This window comes from Phyllostomus discolor, chromosome 7, assembly GCF_004126475.2.
Source record: "Phyllostomus discolor isolate MPI-MPIP mPhyDis1 chromosome 7, mPhyDis1.pri.v3, whole genome shotgun sequence".
Classification (NCBI taxonomy): domain Eukaryota; kingdom Metazoa; phylum Chordata; class Mammalia; order Chiroptera; family Phyllostomidae; genus Phyllostomus; species Phyllostomus discolor.
The window spans coordinates 30557571-30572961 of record NC_040909.2 but is presented as its reverse complement, the minus strand read 5'-3'; the positions used below and the strand labels follow the sequence as shown (position 1 = coordinate 30572961).

General features: G+C 47.4%; 1 protein-coding gene across 4 annotated transcripts in view; it reads right to left on the bottom strand.

Annotated features, from left to right (window-relative positions):
* Nucleotides 1–15391, bottom strand: part of BFSP2 (beaded filament structural protein 2) — a 67444-nt gene that overhangs the window by 14091 nt on the left and 37962 nt on the right. For all 4 annotated transcript variants that reach the window (XM_036030665.1, XM_036030663.1, XM_028517856.2 and 1 more), the window contains exons 3-4: nucleotides 12537–12693; nucleotides 11368–11529 (exon numbers count right to left, since the gene is read on the bottom strand). In XM_036030665.1, the coding sequence (XP_035886558.1) occupies nucleotides 11368–11529; nucleotides 12537–12693 (319 nt within the window). The remainder of the gene's footprint in view (nucleotides 1–11367; nucleotides 11530–12536; nucleotides 12694–15391) is intronic.

Here is a 15391-nt window from a genome sequence, read left to right as displayed (position 1 = left end):
GAGCTGAGAGGGAGGCCGAGTACGGAAGGCCACCGTGCAGGCGTGTCCTGCATGCTCTGCCTTCCCCTGAGCAGTTGCCATGTGGGTTTCAGCAGGTCACTCAAGCTCTTTGGTTTGTGAGTGGTGAAAGACAGCTATGCTCTGCTACAGAGTATGACCAATCGCCTCGTTCTGAGCATCTTAGACCTCCCAGGATCATACTGAGCTCATTACATTATCAATGGAGAAGGGGCAAGCAAGGCTGGGACCCGGGGTCCCAGTCCTGTGTCACAGAGGAACCTTATCCCACGGGGAGGCACAGAGCCTCAGTTTGGAAAGAGCCTGACAGAGCCTGGCACAACCTTTTAGGCCCTCAGGACAGAGGCCTCCCAACTGCACATTCCGCAATGCTCATTCTTAAAATACGAACACAAATCATGGCTCCCCACTCCATGTGACCTGTCCAAGTCAGCCTACTGGGTGGGGGTGTCAGTCAGGGAGGAGCTGTATAGTAAATCTGACAGGCTCAGTGACCAAAAGTAACCTCCCAGGATGATTTGATCATAAATTCCTAACTGAGCAGGCCCTGGTGGGTTGTAACACCTTAGGCCTGTAATTTCCTTAGTAAAAGGCTTATTTTTGTTTTAAGCCCTGTCCATTGTTCTTGTTCATCTAGGTTAACAGCCCTTTGGAATGCTGAAGCAATCTTTTTACCCAAACCCCTTCTAAGTCTAATTACCCTCAGGGGAGCCCTGGATACTTTTGCTCCCTGTATACTGTCCCTGTTTGCAGTAAGTATTCAGTGTTACTCTCCTGTACTCACCAATGTAAAAGATACATGTATCTCTCCACCTTACTTCTTATCCAGTCACACAGATTTCTTCCCCTTGCTTTGCCCCACCTCCTTAACTACCACCAATAGATTTCATATAATCTTCCTTCCTTTCCTCCTTTGATTCCAAACACGCATAAAAAGGATTGCAAAACTGCCATTTTCCAGGGCATTTTCTCAGTCCATGGAGATCTTGCTTTGGGGCGTGTCCTCAGTTTGGTTCAAGTAAACTCTTGTAAAATTTTTTATAGGTTTGGACATTCTTACGTCAATAGTAAAAAAGTTGATTCATAGCTCTACTACCTTCTAAACTATGTGGTCTTGGGTGAACTACCTAACCTCTCTGTGCTTCAGTTTCCTCCTCTGCAAAACAGATAAAATCACAATACTATCGCATCTTGGAAAGATTAAATGTGAACATGCCTGTAAAATACTTAGTTCACTGTCTGGCACTTGAAAAATGCCCAATAAATGCTTTGCCAACACTGCTTTCACGGCACATCCCTTTCTGCTGATGCAGAAGATGGTCTTTCTACCCACTGCCTGCCACCTCCACTGCAGCCAAACTCCACATGAGATTGTGGGTACCCTGTGTGCAGGGACAACTTCTTGGTCACCCCCTACCCTCTCTGGGGACCCAGTATGGCTTTTTATACTCAGTATGCGCTCAACAGCATTTACTGAAGGCCTATGATGTGTGTCAGGCACGTATGAGGGACCAAAGAAAAGGAGGATTTACCAGGAATGGAATTGAATCCCATCTCCTTTTCACTAGGAGGGTTAGCTCTCATTATTGTAACAATTGTCAGTCACTTCACAGCCATTCGGGGTCGTATCCATGTTATTTAACTAAGGATAGTTCTTTACCGGCAGCACACCCCAACCCAGACCTACCCCAGCCAGAGGCAGCGTTTATTTGGGAGAGGGCTGGGTGCCACCCAGTTTGCACCAGAGACATGGGCTCTCCTTAGCAGGGATTAGGAAGAAGGGCCTGTCTCACATGGTGAAACCTCAGCACTGGCAGAAGAGCCGGCCCGGCCAGGCTGAGCCAAGTGTCTCCTCGAATTTACACCAGACCTGCCTGGCTGTTGACACCGCTCTCTCTGGGCTGTAGGACCGGTGCCCAGCCTCGGTTGCAGCTGCCCAAGGAAACCCAGAGGAGCCCTGGCTCCGAGGGCTCACCATCCCCGGGCCAGAAGTGAGCACAGCCTGCTGATGCGAGCCGTGGAAGAGGCTCAGCAGTGAGTGTCATTCTGGAGAGAAAAGTCTACTTTTCTTCTTAATTATTGGAGACATCCAGATGGAGTATTTTTGCTCTGGTTTATTGCGATCATCCTGTTCTTAAGAAAAAGGGACTCCACTGTTTTGTCCCTTTGGGGTGACTACCAAGTGTTTAATACAAACCATATTACCTTCATTTCTCAGGGATTTGGGTTGTTTTATTTCTGCGAATTTCTTATTTTAGAAGTAAGGTCCCTATACTTTTTATGAGAAAGAGCTATTATTTTTTTAATCCTCACTCGAGGACGTGCTTATTGATTTTAGAGAGAGGGGAGGGAGGGGTGAGAAAGGAAGAGAAACATATCGATGCGAGAGAGAAACATTGATTACTTGCCTCTCACATGTGCCCTGATTGGGGATCAAACTTGCAGCCTAGGTATGTGCCCTGATCAGGAATGGGACCTCGGCCCCTGGGTTTATGGGATGATGCTCCAATCAATGGAGCCACACTGACCAGGGCAAAAGTTACTTTTAAGAAATATCTAAGATAGCTCTGAGACCACTAGAATCAGTGGGCCAGGCATGGACATTCTTTGAAATGAGGGACTTGGTGTCCACAGCACCAAGAGCAGGACTTGGTACCTGGTTTGAGCTTAATGATGGAATGTGTGAGTGAGTGAAGATTCCTTGGTAGAAGGTGTGAGGGGGAGGTTGCCATGTTTGCTGATCGCCTACACAGACATTCCCTCAAGTCTTGGTTGTTGACCATTGTGGGTGTGAAAACACAGTACAGAAACGAGGACCTGGGAGTGCCTTCTGCCACATATATGGTTATGCTGGGTAGACAGTCTCTTCATGTCCCCTCTTAACACCAACTCTGACTCCCCCAGCTCTGCCCCAGCCAGTCACACCAGCAGGGACACGCTGCTGTAGGGAACAGGTACGGGAACCAAATCCTGGCTACCTGTCTCTGAGAATAACCCTTTCTTATTGGCTAACTTTTGAAGGCCAGCTGGAACTACCGTAAGTTAAGTAAAAAGACACGTGACAAGTTGGGAACATATTTGCAACTTATATCACACAGAGAGGACTCATTTCTCTCATGTACAAAGAGCTACTACAAAGCCGTAATAAAAAATCCAAGATCTGATAAAAATGGGCAAACATTATGATTGGATAGTACCCACAAAGCAAATATGGATGAAGGTCAGCACATAGAAGATGTTCTACCTTCCTCACAATAATGAGAAGCGCAAAATAAAACCACACTGAAAACCATTTTTTAACCTATAATATTGGCAAGAGTGTGAGAATATCACAAAGTGTGAGAACTCATAGCATTGGTGAAGATGTGGGGCGATGGGCGCTCCCCAACATTCCAGGTGAGGATGTAAGTTGTAACTACCTTATAGAGGACAATTTGGCAATAGTCATCAAACTTACCAAAGCGCATATTTTTTGGCCAGCAATTCCATGTCTGTGGGTTTATCCAACAGACACATTTCTATACTGGGAAATACAGAGTGAGTAATTAGTTTTATTTGTAAAAGCAAAAGATTAGGAGCCACCTAAACCTTCATCAGCAGGGCACAGGTTAACATGAATTCTGGGGCATCTGTTAGCTGAAACAGGGGTTGGCGACTTTTTCCGTAAAGGGCCAGACAGTAAATATTTCAGGCTTAGCAGGCCTCGTGGTCTCTGACGCAGCTATTTGGCTCTGATGGTTGCAGACGCAGCCAGAGACAATGTGGAAATGAATGAGCATGGCTGTGTTCCAAAAAAACTATTTGCAAAAAAAACAGGTTGTCAGGCAGGTTTGGCTTGTGGGCCAGTTTGCTGTGTCCTGGGGTCCAATATCATGCAGCTAAAAAGCAGGATGCTCTGAATACTACTGTTCTGGTAAAAAGCCAGAGAGCAAGTACCTGTATACGTACATCCTTGAAAGAACGAGTAAGAAAAGTATAACATTGATTGACGCCCCATAGAAAAGAATTTGGGTGGGGCTGAGATCTGGGTGGGATGACACTTCCACAGTTTATCATTTTGTTCACTTTGAACTGTGAACCAAGTTAAGGTATTATATATTCAAAATATTTCAATGAGATAAAAGTGAATGAAAAAAGAAATCAAAGCAAGCTGGGGCTTTTTTGCCAAGTTCACTCTGTGACGTACTATGGGGTGCAGAGACATTACCCTTCAAGTGCTGGCTTATTGCACGGAAGCGCCTCTCCGGCTTCTTTCATCAAATCATAGGGACCCTCGGATCACAGATGTCCTCAGGGGCTCTCCTCTCTCTGTTCTCCTTGAAAGGCGCTCTCCCAGCTGGCCGTAATGGCAATATCACACTTGGCCACCTTGTAGTCTAGAGCCAGAGAACAGCAAAGAGAAGGCACAGACACAGCAGCCTGTGGGAAATGTTTGCCCTTAGAGGGCGAGCATTTGTGTGAATGCGGCTGACGCGGGCACCTGTCATCCAAGGTCTCTCGTTGGTTAATACAGACTCATGCTGCCTGATATGGTAGCCGAGAACCACATGTCATATTTTTAATGAAAAATTAGTAAACATTTAATGAAATTTAAAAAATGCGGTTGTGACAGGCACATTTCAGGTGCTGAAAACCCAGGCGTGGCCAGCAGCTACCATGCTGGATGGCTGCACGGGCCATAGAACATTCCCATTACTGGGGGAATGCCTGTCTGAGGGCTCTCCTCTGGCCCATCTCTAACGTCTCTTCCGGCTTAGAGACCATCAGTAACCAGGAACCTCGCAGTTCATTCAGCCTATTCCCCCTCTCTTCATGCTTAACCGTCTCCACAGCAATCATCCTGATTGCTTAAGGTGTGATGGTCACAGCACAGATAAAGCTCCTGACCGCAGATGCCTTCCAGGGCTGTCGAACCTTGTAGCATCTCTGGGCCACACCGAAACAAGAGTTATCTTGGGCCACACGTTAAATATATTGCGACACGTAACCACAAAAAAAAAAATCTCATGACGTTTTAAGTAATTTTACAGTTTTGTGTTGGGCCGCATTCATAGCCATCCTGGGCTGCATGTGGCCCCTGGGGCCGTGGGTTGGATGCCCCTGCAAACTGATGGAGTGCTGCCCTACAGCCAGAGCAGACAGCAGGGGTGATGTGGAGCTCCTGGCCCTGAGGGACTGCGAAAGGGGGCCGAGTTCTCTCCCATCTGTGCCTCACATCACACCCGCTCGTGTTGATAATCAAATGGGTTACTTTACACAGCATCCAGCTGCCGTGAATGAGGGACAGCGATGAGGTTTCTGGGAATGAGGGTGCAAGCTCTTCCCAGGGAAGGAAGACCCCAGGAGGAGGTTAAGGCGGCAAAACCGAGTCTCCCAAGCCGGGACCTGACTGTGGGCGGGCCTTAGGGGAAGCAAGCCAAGGTCTCTCAGAGACACAGAGCGATCTGATCAGATCACTGGGGCGGAGTAGGGAGGGGCCGAAGGAGGAGGTTGCCCGAGGCGATGGTAAACAGTCTAGGAGGGGATTGGCTGAGAATCTGAATGCCTCCGGAGTGCCATTGTGGGCCAGAAGATTTAAAATGAAAGGAGGACAGGGAGTGGCTCTCGGCATCTCTTCCTGGAGGACACCGGATTGATGGCGCGGCAGCAGCCTGCGTTTCCCAAAGGATGGTAGAAGGAACTCCGGGAGCAGCTGAGGATCGGACTGGCCTGACAGAGGTGGCAGGGTCCTTCTTCCTTGGGTGTCCTCGAGGGGCCCGGCTCTGAGGCGGAAACCTGCCATTCTTCTGACACTGTGCAGCTTTTGTTACCTTGTTTTTAGTTTGTAGACTAACTTATAGAAATAAGATAATCAAAACTAACAGGGGGAATGATAGGAGAACTCAGGTGTTAAAGAGTTTAGCCGTAATTGACAGGCTTAAGTGACTAATGCATGTGGAAAGCTGTTACTCCAAAATCGTGTAGCTTTTGAATCAAGATTCCTATCCTTTATCACCAAACCTTTGCCTCTGGAATTTTGCCTAGGGGGTGGCAGTGGGCAGCCGGACCCCGCTTGCTGTTTCAGTAACATCAGTGTCTAGGCTGAGAAACTGGACAAGGAAGAGAGGACCTGGCCTCCCCTGTGGGGGTAGGCCGAAGGCAGCGCTGCCCACCTGGCGGGGGAGGGGAGGTGACTGGGGGGGGGAGGGGGTGCAGTCTTACTTCTCTGCTGCAGTTCTGGGTGACCCGACGTGGTGGGAGGGAATCCGAGATGACCTCTATGATCTCTGCCTCCACATGTTATCCCTGTGATTAGGTCACGTGACATGACAAGGCGTAGGGGATTTTGCAGATGTAATTAAGGTCCCAAATCAGTTAATTAGGAGTTGATCAAAAAGGAGAGGGTATCCTTGATTAAAGCTTTGAAAGGGTGGAGTTTTCTGCTGGCCGGGAGGATCTCGAAGCCACGCTGTGAGCTGCCAGTGGAGAGGGGCCGCCTAGAGAGCCTCATCCTGCAACTCGGAAGCGGAGGATGCAGCCCGGCTGGTACCTTGATCGCAGCTGAGTGAGACCCGGAGCAGAGGACCCGGTTAAGCCACACCCAATTCCTGATCACAGCGACTGTGAGAAAATCATGGCGAGTCGTCTTAAGTCACTAAGTTTGTGGAAACTGATTACAAAGCAACGAAAAATGAATATACCTCATTTCCTTGGGGGAAGGGCCTCCAGCCCCATCAGTGGGCAAACTAAGGTGAGAAAGGTCAACCTTCTGACCCCGACACAGCTTTGTTCAAAAATGTTGGAAGCCCATGGCCTGCAGCGTGGCCCTGGTGCCAGGAGGACCCCACGTTGTAAGGAAGGGGCCAGCTGGAAGAAACATTTGGTTATATTGATCATAATGGACCAACACTGACATGAAAGGTAACAACTGCATAATATTCTTGGAAGTATCACTTTGGTTACCTATAACATCATTTTCCTGCTGATGATAAAGGACCTTTCAAATGGCTGCATGTGGGGTAAGTGGAGGCAGTCTGGCTTCCTCACCCAGGTGTCTGGGTAACTGAGGGGAACAGCATTCCCACAGCCTTGGAGGGGCCTGATAACCAGTGTTCTCACAGCCTTGAGCCTGGGTCTGATAAACTGTTCCCATAACATGAAGTGGGCTCGCATGTGCAGAATTACGTTATGTAATGTTCTGGCAGTTTTCTGGCTTTGTTCCCCTCTAGTACTCAAACAGGGAGGGACTCCCTGCTGGGGTGATGATGATGAGAGACACCCAAGGGGACAGGTGCCACAATGGGTGCCATACTGGGGAGCAGGGGCCACCACATGAGATATGCAGATAGAGACACTCAGTTTGCAGCACACGTGGCTCGCCCACCCGTGAATAAAGGCATGCCAGACACCCCCATGGCTCTGAATATTTTTCCATCTGCACAAATACCATGAACCTGCCTGGCCTTGAAGGGTGGCAACACACTGCATCTGTGGAAGAAACACGTAGTGGAAATAGCCTGGCTGTGGAGAAACTAGAAACCTTCACCTCTCTTCCCTCCAATAATAATAGTTCTTGCTTCTGAGGATGTTGTGAGAATTGAACCAGCTGAAAAGAAGCCAGAAGATCTGGCCAGCACAGACAGCCTCATCTGTGATTATCTGTGATAATTATCGATTTTATTTTTGAATTTCACATGTTTTATCCATGACTGGTTATGGTGTGATTTCTGCACAACAGTAAATTCCACGCAAGTTTTAGGAAAGAAGGGCACTGCGGTCTTCATGCGGCCACGGTCAGGGTGGTGTGCACTTGCGTTCAAGACACTCTTTTTTGTTGGTCACGCCACAGAATGGAAGCATCTCAGCACGTGGCTCTGGGAAACAGGTGAATGAGCACAATTTTGCTGTGGCCCCCAAGGGGGCCTTCCACAGGTCTGTGGGTTGCAGACTGGGGGATGTACTCCATCCTAGCGGGGAGGTCTAGAGAGCAGTCTGGCATGTCATCGAGGGCCCCCAAAGCATCCCCAAATGCCCCGAGCTGGCTGACCACAACAAACAGAAAAGGAAGGGCCAGATGTTAAGACCCTCCAGGAGCTCTCTGGACCAGCCTGACCCTCCCGAACACTGACTCCTGCAAATTCAGAGGCTCTAAAAACTAGACCACTGAGGTTCTCGACACCCACAACAGAGAGAGAAACCTAACCAGAACCTCTTTATAAGCTTTTAATGGTTAAAAACTAAAAAGTTTTGGACAACAGTATGGAGATTCCTCAAACGTATTTTGTATCTGGATATTTATCTGAAGAAAACACTAATTTGAAAACATATGTGCACCCTCATGTTCATTGCAGTGTTATTTACAATAGCCAAGATATGGAAGCAACCTAAGTGTTCATGGATGGGCGAGTTGATATGGAATGGACTATTCATCAGCCATGGAAAAGAATGAAATCCTGACATTTGCAAGAATAGGGATGGACCTGATTTCATTTATATGTGGAATCTTGAAAAAAAACCCCCCACAAAACTAACCAACCAAACAAACCAGTCTCAAAGATACAGAAAACGAGTTGGTGGTTACCCGAAAGGGCAAGGGCTGGGGGGTGGGCAGTGAGTGAAGGGGTCAATTGTGTAGGGATAGACAGTAACTGGACTTTGGGTGGTGACCTCTGTAGGCAGATGTTGGATTTTAGTATTATATACCTGAAGCTTATATAATGTTATATCCCACCTTTATCTCAATTAAAAAAAAGTAAAAAGACGTGGCAGATAAGTGGTAGGAGATGCTGAGGGCATCCATATTTATCCCCCTGGCCTTACCCTGTTGGTTCGCCCAGCTCCCTTTTCCTGGCCAGGCTCCGTGCCTCTGCCTGGGAGCTTCCTCTGAAGGCAGCAACAGGCCCCTCTGCTAGACGATGGCAGAGAACTGGTGGGAGATATTGTTACCCCAGCCTCCTGCTTTCCCCTCTCTCGTATTCTGCGCTGCCCCCAGGGGTCCCATGGGGTTTGTTCCAGTCTCCCACAGTGGCAGCTCATTGGATAACATATTCTTTGTTGGTTCTCTTCTCTGCTTCTCCTCTCCTGGTATTTTGGTATTTTCCTCTGAACTCCCAAATAAACCACCTCCACTTCAATATTTGTCTCGGGATCAGTTTCTGGGGGAAGCTAAACAAAGACATAAATTCATCATGCCAATTAGTTTTCAGCCTCCCTGGGCTGAAAGGTAATTAAGTACATGTTTGTGTTCTCTCTGCAAAAGGTTTTGAAAGCAGTGCGTGCTAAGCGCTTTCACATTTATGCTCCGTGGCCAAAAACCCGAGAGAGGTGCTGAGGATGGGCGAATGTCAGCCCCCAAGGGCATGGCTGCAGCTGACAAAACTATTTATTGGAGGACTTCTGGCTGTCAGTTCTCATCTCTGTTGATGATCAGAAGGATTCACTCATTCTGCAAATATTTTCTGAGCTCTGCCTCTCTGCAAGAGGCCCAGGCAGCATGGGCCAAACTTAAACAAGCACTGTCTGTTTTCTCTGAGATGTAGCTTTCAGATTGCTCTATTAAAAGGACACAAATGAATTTGTTCAGAATTAATGTTTGAATTACTGTTGGGTTGGTGATGATTCTCAAGAGGGTGAGGGGTGAATAATAACAACCAGTTTTTTTTTTTCTTTTTCACACAATGCAGGACATACCATATTTTTTGGACTATAAGACATATCCCCCAAATTTGGGAGGAAAGGGGGGTGCATCTTATAGTCCAAAAACATGGTATTCCTGTTAATTACAATGCCCTTCCCCGCCTTCTCCAAGACATAATCACTACAGTGTGGTGTACTCCCCAGGAGTGCTGGGACAGATGCAAAATGGCAAATAGCTTTGGAAACAGAGCCGATGAGAAATCACAGCCCCAAAGAGAGAAAAGAGCCAGGAGAGCTCAATGACAGACACACACACACGTGCACACACACACGCACACACATACACACACCAGCTGTGTGACCATTGCCCTCTCTGGGTCTCCATTGTCTCACCTCTAACGTGAGGGAGTGGAGGCGGCTGGTTTCTAGGGTTATTCATTATAAATATTCACAATTCTCCCAAAAAAGAAGTCTACTTCTGGTAAATTCCTTTAGTATTTATGAAGTGTAATGAGAATCATTTTCTCCCATGAATAGGACTCATACTACTGAAGAAATACACAAAATGAGAAATACACTTCGAAGTGTTAAATAGGCCCATCACACAAAGACAACCACCCCTGATACCACGTGTTTTAGTGTTTTCTTACTAATCTCTGCTCGATGCCCCGTTTCTTTGTTTGAATGCTCATCCTGCTGTGTACACCAGAGGCTGACAGACAGCAGCCTGTAGACCCCATCCAGCCCGTCTCCTGTTTCTGTAAATAAAGTTTTATTGGCACATAGCCACTGTCATTCATTACCCATCATCTACAGCAGCATTCACATTACAGCCGCAGAGTGGGACATTGCCACAGAGACCATTTGGCCCAGAAACCTAAATAGCTTGTCCTTTACAGCAAAAGTCTGTTGGCTGTGGCGGATACCACTCTGCTCTCTCTCCCCCCCACCCCCATTTTACCCTAGTGCGTGAGCATTTTCCCTTGTTATAAATGCTTTGTGAGGGTCATTTCTGATAACGGCCTGACATGTCACTTAGTCTTTATCCTGTTGTTAAACGTATTATGTGTTTATTTCCCCAAGTTTTTGACTCTTATAATGAATATATCAGTGAGTATATTTGGATGTAAACTTTACTTGTATTTTTTTAAGAATATAATTTTTTTATTGATTGATTTGAGAGAGGGAGATGGGGGAGAGAGAGAAATGGGGGCAGAGAGAGATCGAGAGAGATATCAATTTGTTGTTCCACTTATCCAGGCTTTCACTGGTTGATTCTTATAAAATGGGCTCTGACTAGGGATTGAACCCACAACCTTGGCATGTGATGGGGATGATGCTCTAACACACTGAGCCACCTGGCCAGGGTTTTACTTGTATTTCCTATGATTTCTTTAAGATAGTGTCCAGATTATTCGACTGGTAGGTAGTGACATTTTAAGACTCTTGATATATACCACCGAATTCCTTACAGAAAGGGGTCATAGTGGTGCTCCCCAGTAATATAGGTGAAAACCTTCTCCACATACTGGCCAGCATTATTGTTATTACCATTTTAAACTTTTCCTGCCTTTAGACAGGTAAACAAAACAACTACTATTTGAACGCACATTTCATTTCTGTCTCGTGAGACTGGAACACTGCATTGCTCCCTCAGCATGTAGGCCCCTCTCCATCTTTGCGTGGCCTCCCTCTGCACAGGGCAGAGAGGAGGGCGTGGGTCTGGCCTCTCACCTTGGCTTGGAGCGAGGTCCCTGCTTCCATCCGGTTCTTTTCGACATCTCTCTCCCAGTGAATTCTGATTGTCTCGAGGATGTCGTCCAGGCCAGTGCCCATGGGGACACCCACTTGTTCCAGCTCAGATACCGCCAGCTGCTTATACAGCGCTTTCACATCCTGCAAAGGACAACATGCACCTCTGGTGAGTTCTGCGGGAGAAGGAAGAGACTCGAAAGTCCGGTCTGCAAAAGCCCAGTTCTGTGGGTGACACTTGTGCTTCCCATTTTGCTACAGTCAGACGTGGAATTCCACAGACACTGGCCAAGTCCCTGATCCTCCTCCAAGCACTGGGACTGCACTCTTTTTTCCCAGGATGCATTTCTCAGCTGGTCTTCACAAGCACAGGCCCAAAGCAAAAATCCAAGTAAGTCACCAAGTAACAACACAAACAGAGTAAGCAATGACGGGAAGATGACCCTTATGAATTTCATACAGTCAGAGTAGGCTGAGAGAGACTTAAAGATAACTTTGCACTGTCTTACTGTTGCAGAGTGGTAAAAACTAGAGAGCCAAGAACAGGAGGATGCAGCTGATTGGTTCCTGGTTTGCCTAAGGTTGGTGAAAGGAAGGAGCTTCCTGACATCTGCATGGGTAGGTGGGTTTTTACTTTTTCAACAGCAGGCACTTTAGGCCTCAGCTCAGTGGCGTGTGGTTTAGAATGAGTGCCATTCTGTAGGGGACTGGACCACGTCACCGTGGGAGGGTCTCTCTGTCCTGTCACTCAATGTTCTGACCTAGTTCCATTAATGAGTATGTGCAAACCACAGCCTTGGTTGGAGTTAATTTGTTTGTCCTCTGTAGTGTTGAAAACAAAGATCTGAACTTGAATGCCTTGAGGTATGGAAAGTTCAGAAACTCTAACTCAACGCTCTACGGCTTGGACCTGCTGCCTTTCTCGTTTTGCATAGCAGCTTGGTTGTGAAGCCCTCTGAGGGTGAGACAGTGGGCGAACCTGACCCACACCAAGGCCTGGAAGTGTTTTACCAGCATCTTCCCTGCAGCCCTGGGCAAGTGATGTGGAGAGGCTGAGGTGAGCCGCCCTCAACTGTGTTTTGAAGTTCTGCCAGACAGGAGGGTGTCTTTGGTCTGGTAACCAACCTGGCATCACCCCAGCCCCCACCTACCTCTTCATAGCTCCTTGACAGAAAGCCAAGTTCTTCTTTCAGGCTTTCTATTTGACTTTCCAGATCCCTTTTTGTCCAATTAGCTTCATCGATGACTTTATACAGAGCATTAATTTCCTCTTCCGCTGCCTTTCGAAATGGTTGCTCATTTTCATATCTGCAGATAAAAGAGTTTAATCAGCATAGCCGGGCAACCCAAATGACAAACTAATCCGATTATAAGTGTTGCCAACAGGCCAATTATGTGCTAGTTAGACAATGAATGTTAAATGTCACTTTTCTAGCCGTGTTGAGGGCATGGTTAATGCAGTTGTTACTTGTTGGTTTGTTAAAGTGAGCACAATTGCTGCCAACTTCTGATAACCAGGCTTAACGGGGGCCGGGCTCGTGGACCCTGGCAGCGTGGAACTCTGGGGTGAGCTTCTCCAGTTCAGGGATCAGCATCATCATCACTACTCTGATTTGTCCTCCTTTTCACCTGAGGATCCTGTAACAAATATTACTGAGAATCTGCCAGGCTATGTGCCGATGACCCCAGAATGCAGAATGTGGTTTCTATCTCCAAAGAGCCCATGTGGAATTTCAGGACTGTGGCCACCAACCCAAAGGCCCCCAGGGGCCAAGTGGCCAATGCAAGTGAGGGACGAGGGCCAGGTCTGGGCAGCAGAGAGAGGTGGGGATTGAGGCACATGCAACAGCTTATATGTACTTCCCCTAAATAAAGGGGTGCTGCTGCTCAGCGCTTCCTCCTTACACCTTGTGGGAGGGGTGTGACAGTTCTCTCCGAGAGAAATGGGAAAGTTAGATTTATATGTGAAATATCAGAGTTTTAAAAACTTACAACATAGGCAATAACACACCAGCTCAAGTCCGAAACTGCCCACTCCAAAACTGTCCGCTCTGAGTTCTTTTGTTTTCTGGTTTACACTAGCTTTCTTTCTGAAAACTACCCCACATCTTTGCCAATTTCTCCCCATGTCACTCCTTTCCTGCCACAGCCTTCTATCCAGCTGTACCACTCAGCCATATCCCCCAGCTTACCTTAGTCCATTCACAGAAGAGAGAAATCGCACACCTCTCGTTTCACAGAACCTCTGCCTTTTAGGGTCTTAGAATGTTAAAGAGATGTTGGCATTCAACTATTGAAACTCCTACCCAGTGACAATCCCTTGATTGCATTCGTGATAAGTGATCATGTATCCTCTGCTTGAATACCTCCAGTGACAGGGAACTCATCATCACTCAAGGCCTCCATTCTTGTAAGAATCTGAGGTCCACCCTTTGGAACACCCAAAATCAGTCTAATGCTTCCCTCTGGCAATCCTACAAATATTTAGAGGCTGTCTCTGTGTCACTTGCTCATTTCCCCCTCCCCAACCCCACCCCTCCATGCCTTTTGTTCCTTAAGTTGTACATACGCTCCCATTTTCCCTCCATTCTTGATGTACATTGGTTTCCACGTCCCTCATTATCAAGGGCGGGGACTGTGGCCTCTCCATCTTTGTGTTCCCAGCACCTTGCTCCAGGCTTCAGATACATTTATGGGACGAGCATAAACGCTCTAATTGGTCTCATGGTCTTCTCAAGATGTGATGCAGAATGCAAAACTCCAGATGTTGCCTGGTCAGTTCAGAGTCCCGTGGGACGGTCTGCTCCTGTAGTCAGGCCCTTTAATGCTCCTCCTCACGGACCCTAAGATTTGCTTTGCAGCTTCTGTTTGTTTACGTGTCTGTTCATTTGATTTTGACCAGCTGTATTTGCTGCTGACTAATACTGGGTCTCCTGCCAAACAGAACCCCCAAGCATATTTCACAGGAGCTGCCTGAAGCCCAGTTTCCCTGTCCTGCCTGGGTGCACCTGGTATGTGAGCTCAAAAGTGGGAGTTCATATTTATCCTCTTTGTTTCATTGGCCCATTGTTCCAATGTGTTGGGATGGTTTTGCATCATGTTTCTGTCATTCTGCTCTTCACCACCCCCTGGTTTGTATATCGTGCCATTTTGCCTCCATTGCATTCATGCACCTGGCAGTCCAAAATGTAAATGAAGGAATGAAGGACAGAGCCCGGGGGCCCTGTGTCCCCCCAGGTCCGGAGCTCCGCCTTCGCATCAGCGCTTGGGAGAAGGCTTCTGAAGCATATTTTTCTGTGCTCTGTGCGTAGGATGAACTTTTCTACCCAAATGCACTCTTTATGAAGGATTGCACGCTTATTAGCATTTAGTCCTTTCGGAAACAAGTCCTGTCCTTCCAGCTGAAATGAAAAGCCCCCCATGTGACTGGGCTTGGTCTCTGCTGAGCCAAGCTGGAGGAGTCCCCCTCGGGCCCGGGGTCACGTTTGCTCACCTTTGCAGGGAGCCTGTTCCCCCTGGGATGGGGTCCGCTCAACAATGGGAGGTCTCAGGTGTCCCACTGACTTTTTTTTGAAGTCCTGTATGGCAGCGATTTTCAACTATGTGCTGAAAGAAGTTTTAAAACACGCAATACCTGACTGTTTAGTCAGGAGCACTGACCTCTTCCCTTAGATTGTCAGGTAAATAGGGATAACAGTCAACACAACAATAGCTGTCCAGTGTGAATAAATCAAAATTATACCTATTGTTTTTTGTCAGATCAGCAAAAAATACAATATAGTTTTGGGTGTGCCGCAGGATGTGAGTAATTAGTTTATGTGTACCATGAGAGCACAAGGCTGAAAACCACTGCCCTAAGGATTTGAGATATATTTGTGATACCCCCCAGGCTGCTCTTAAGCTTTAACTTTCTCTCTGGTACCTTCCTCCCCCCACTCCATTCTGAAGTCTTCAATTAGCATCTCTGTGCTCATGGCTGCCAGCCCAGCTCCTCTGCCCTTGACCG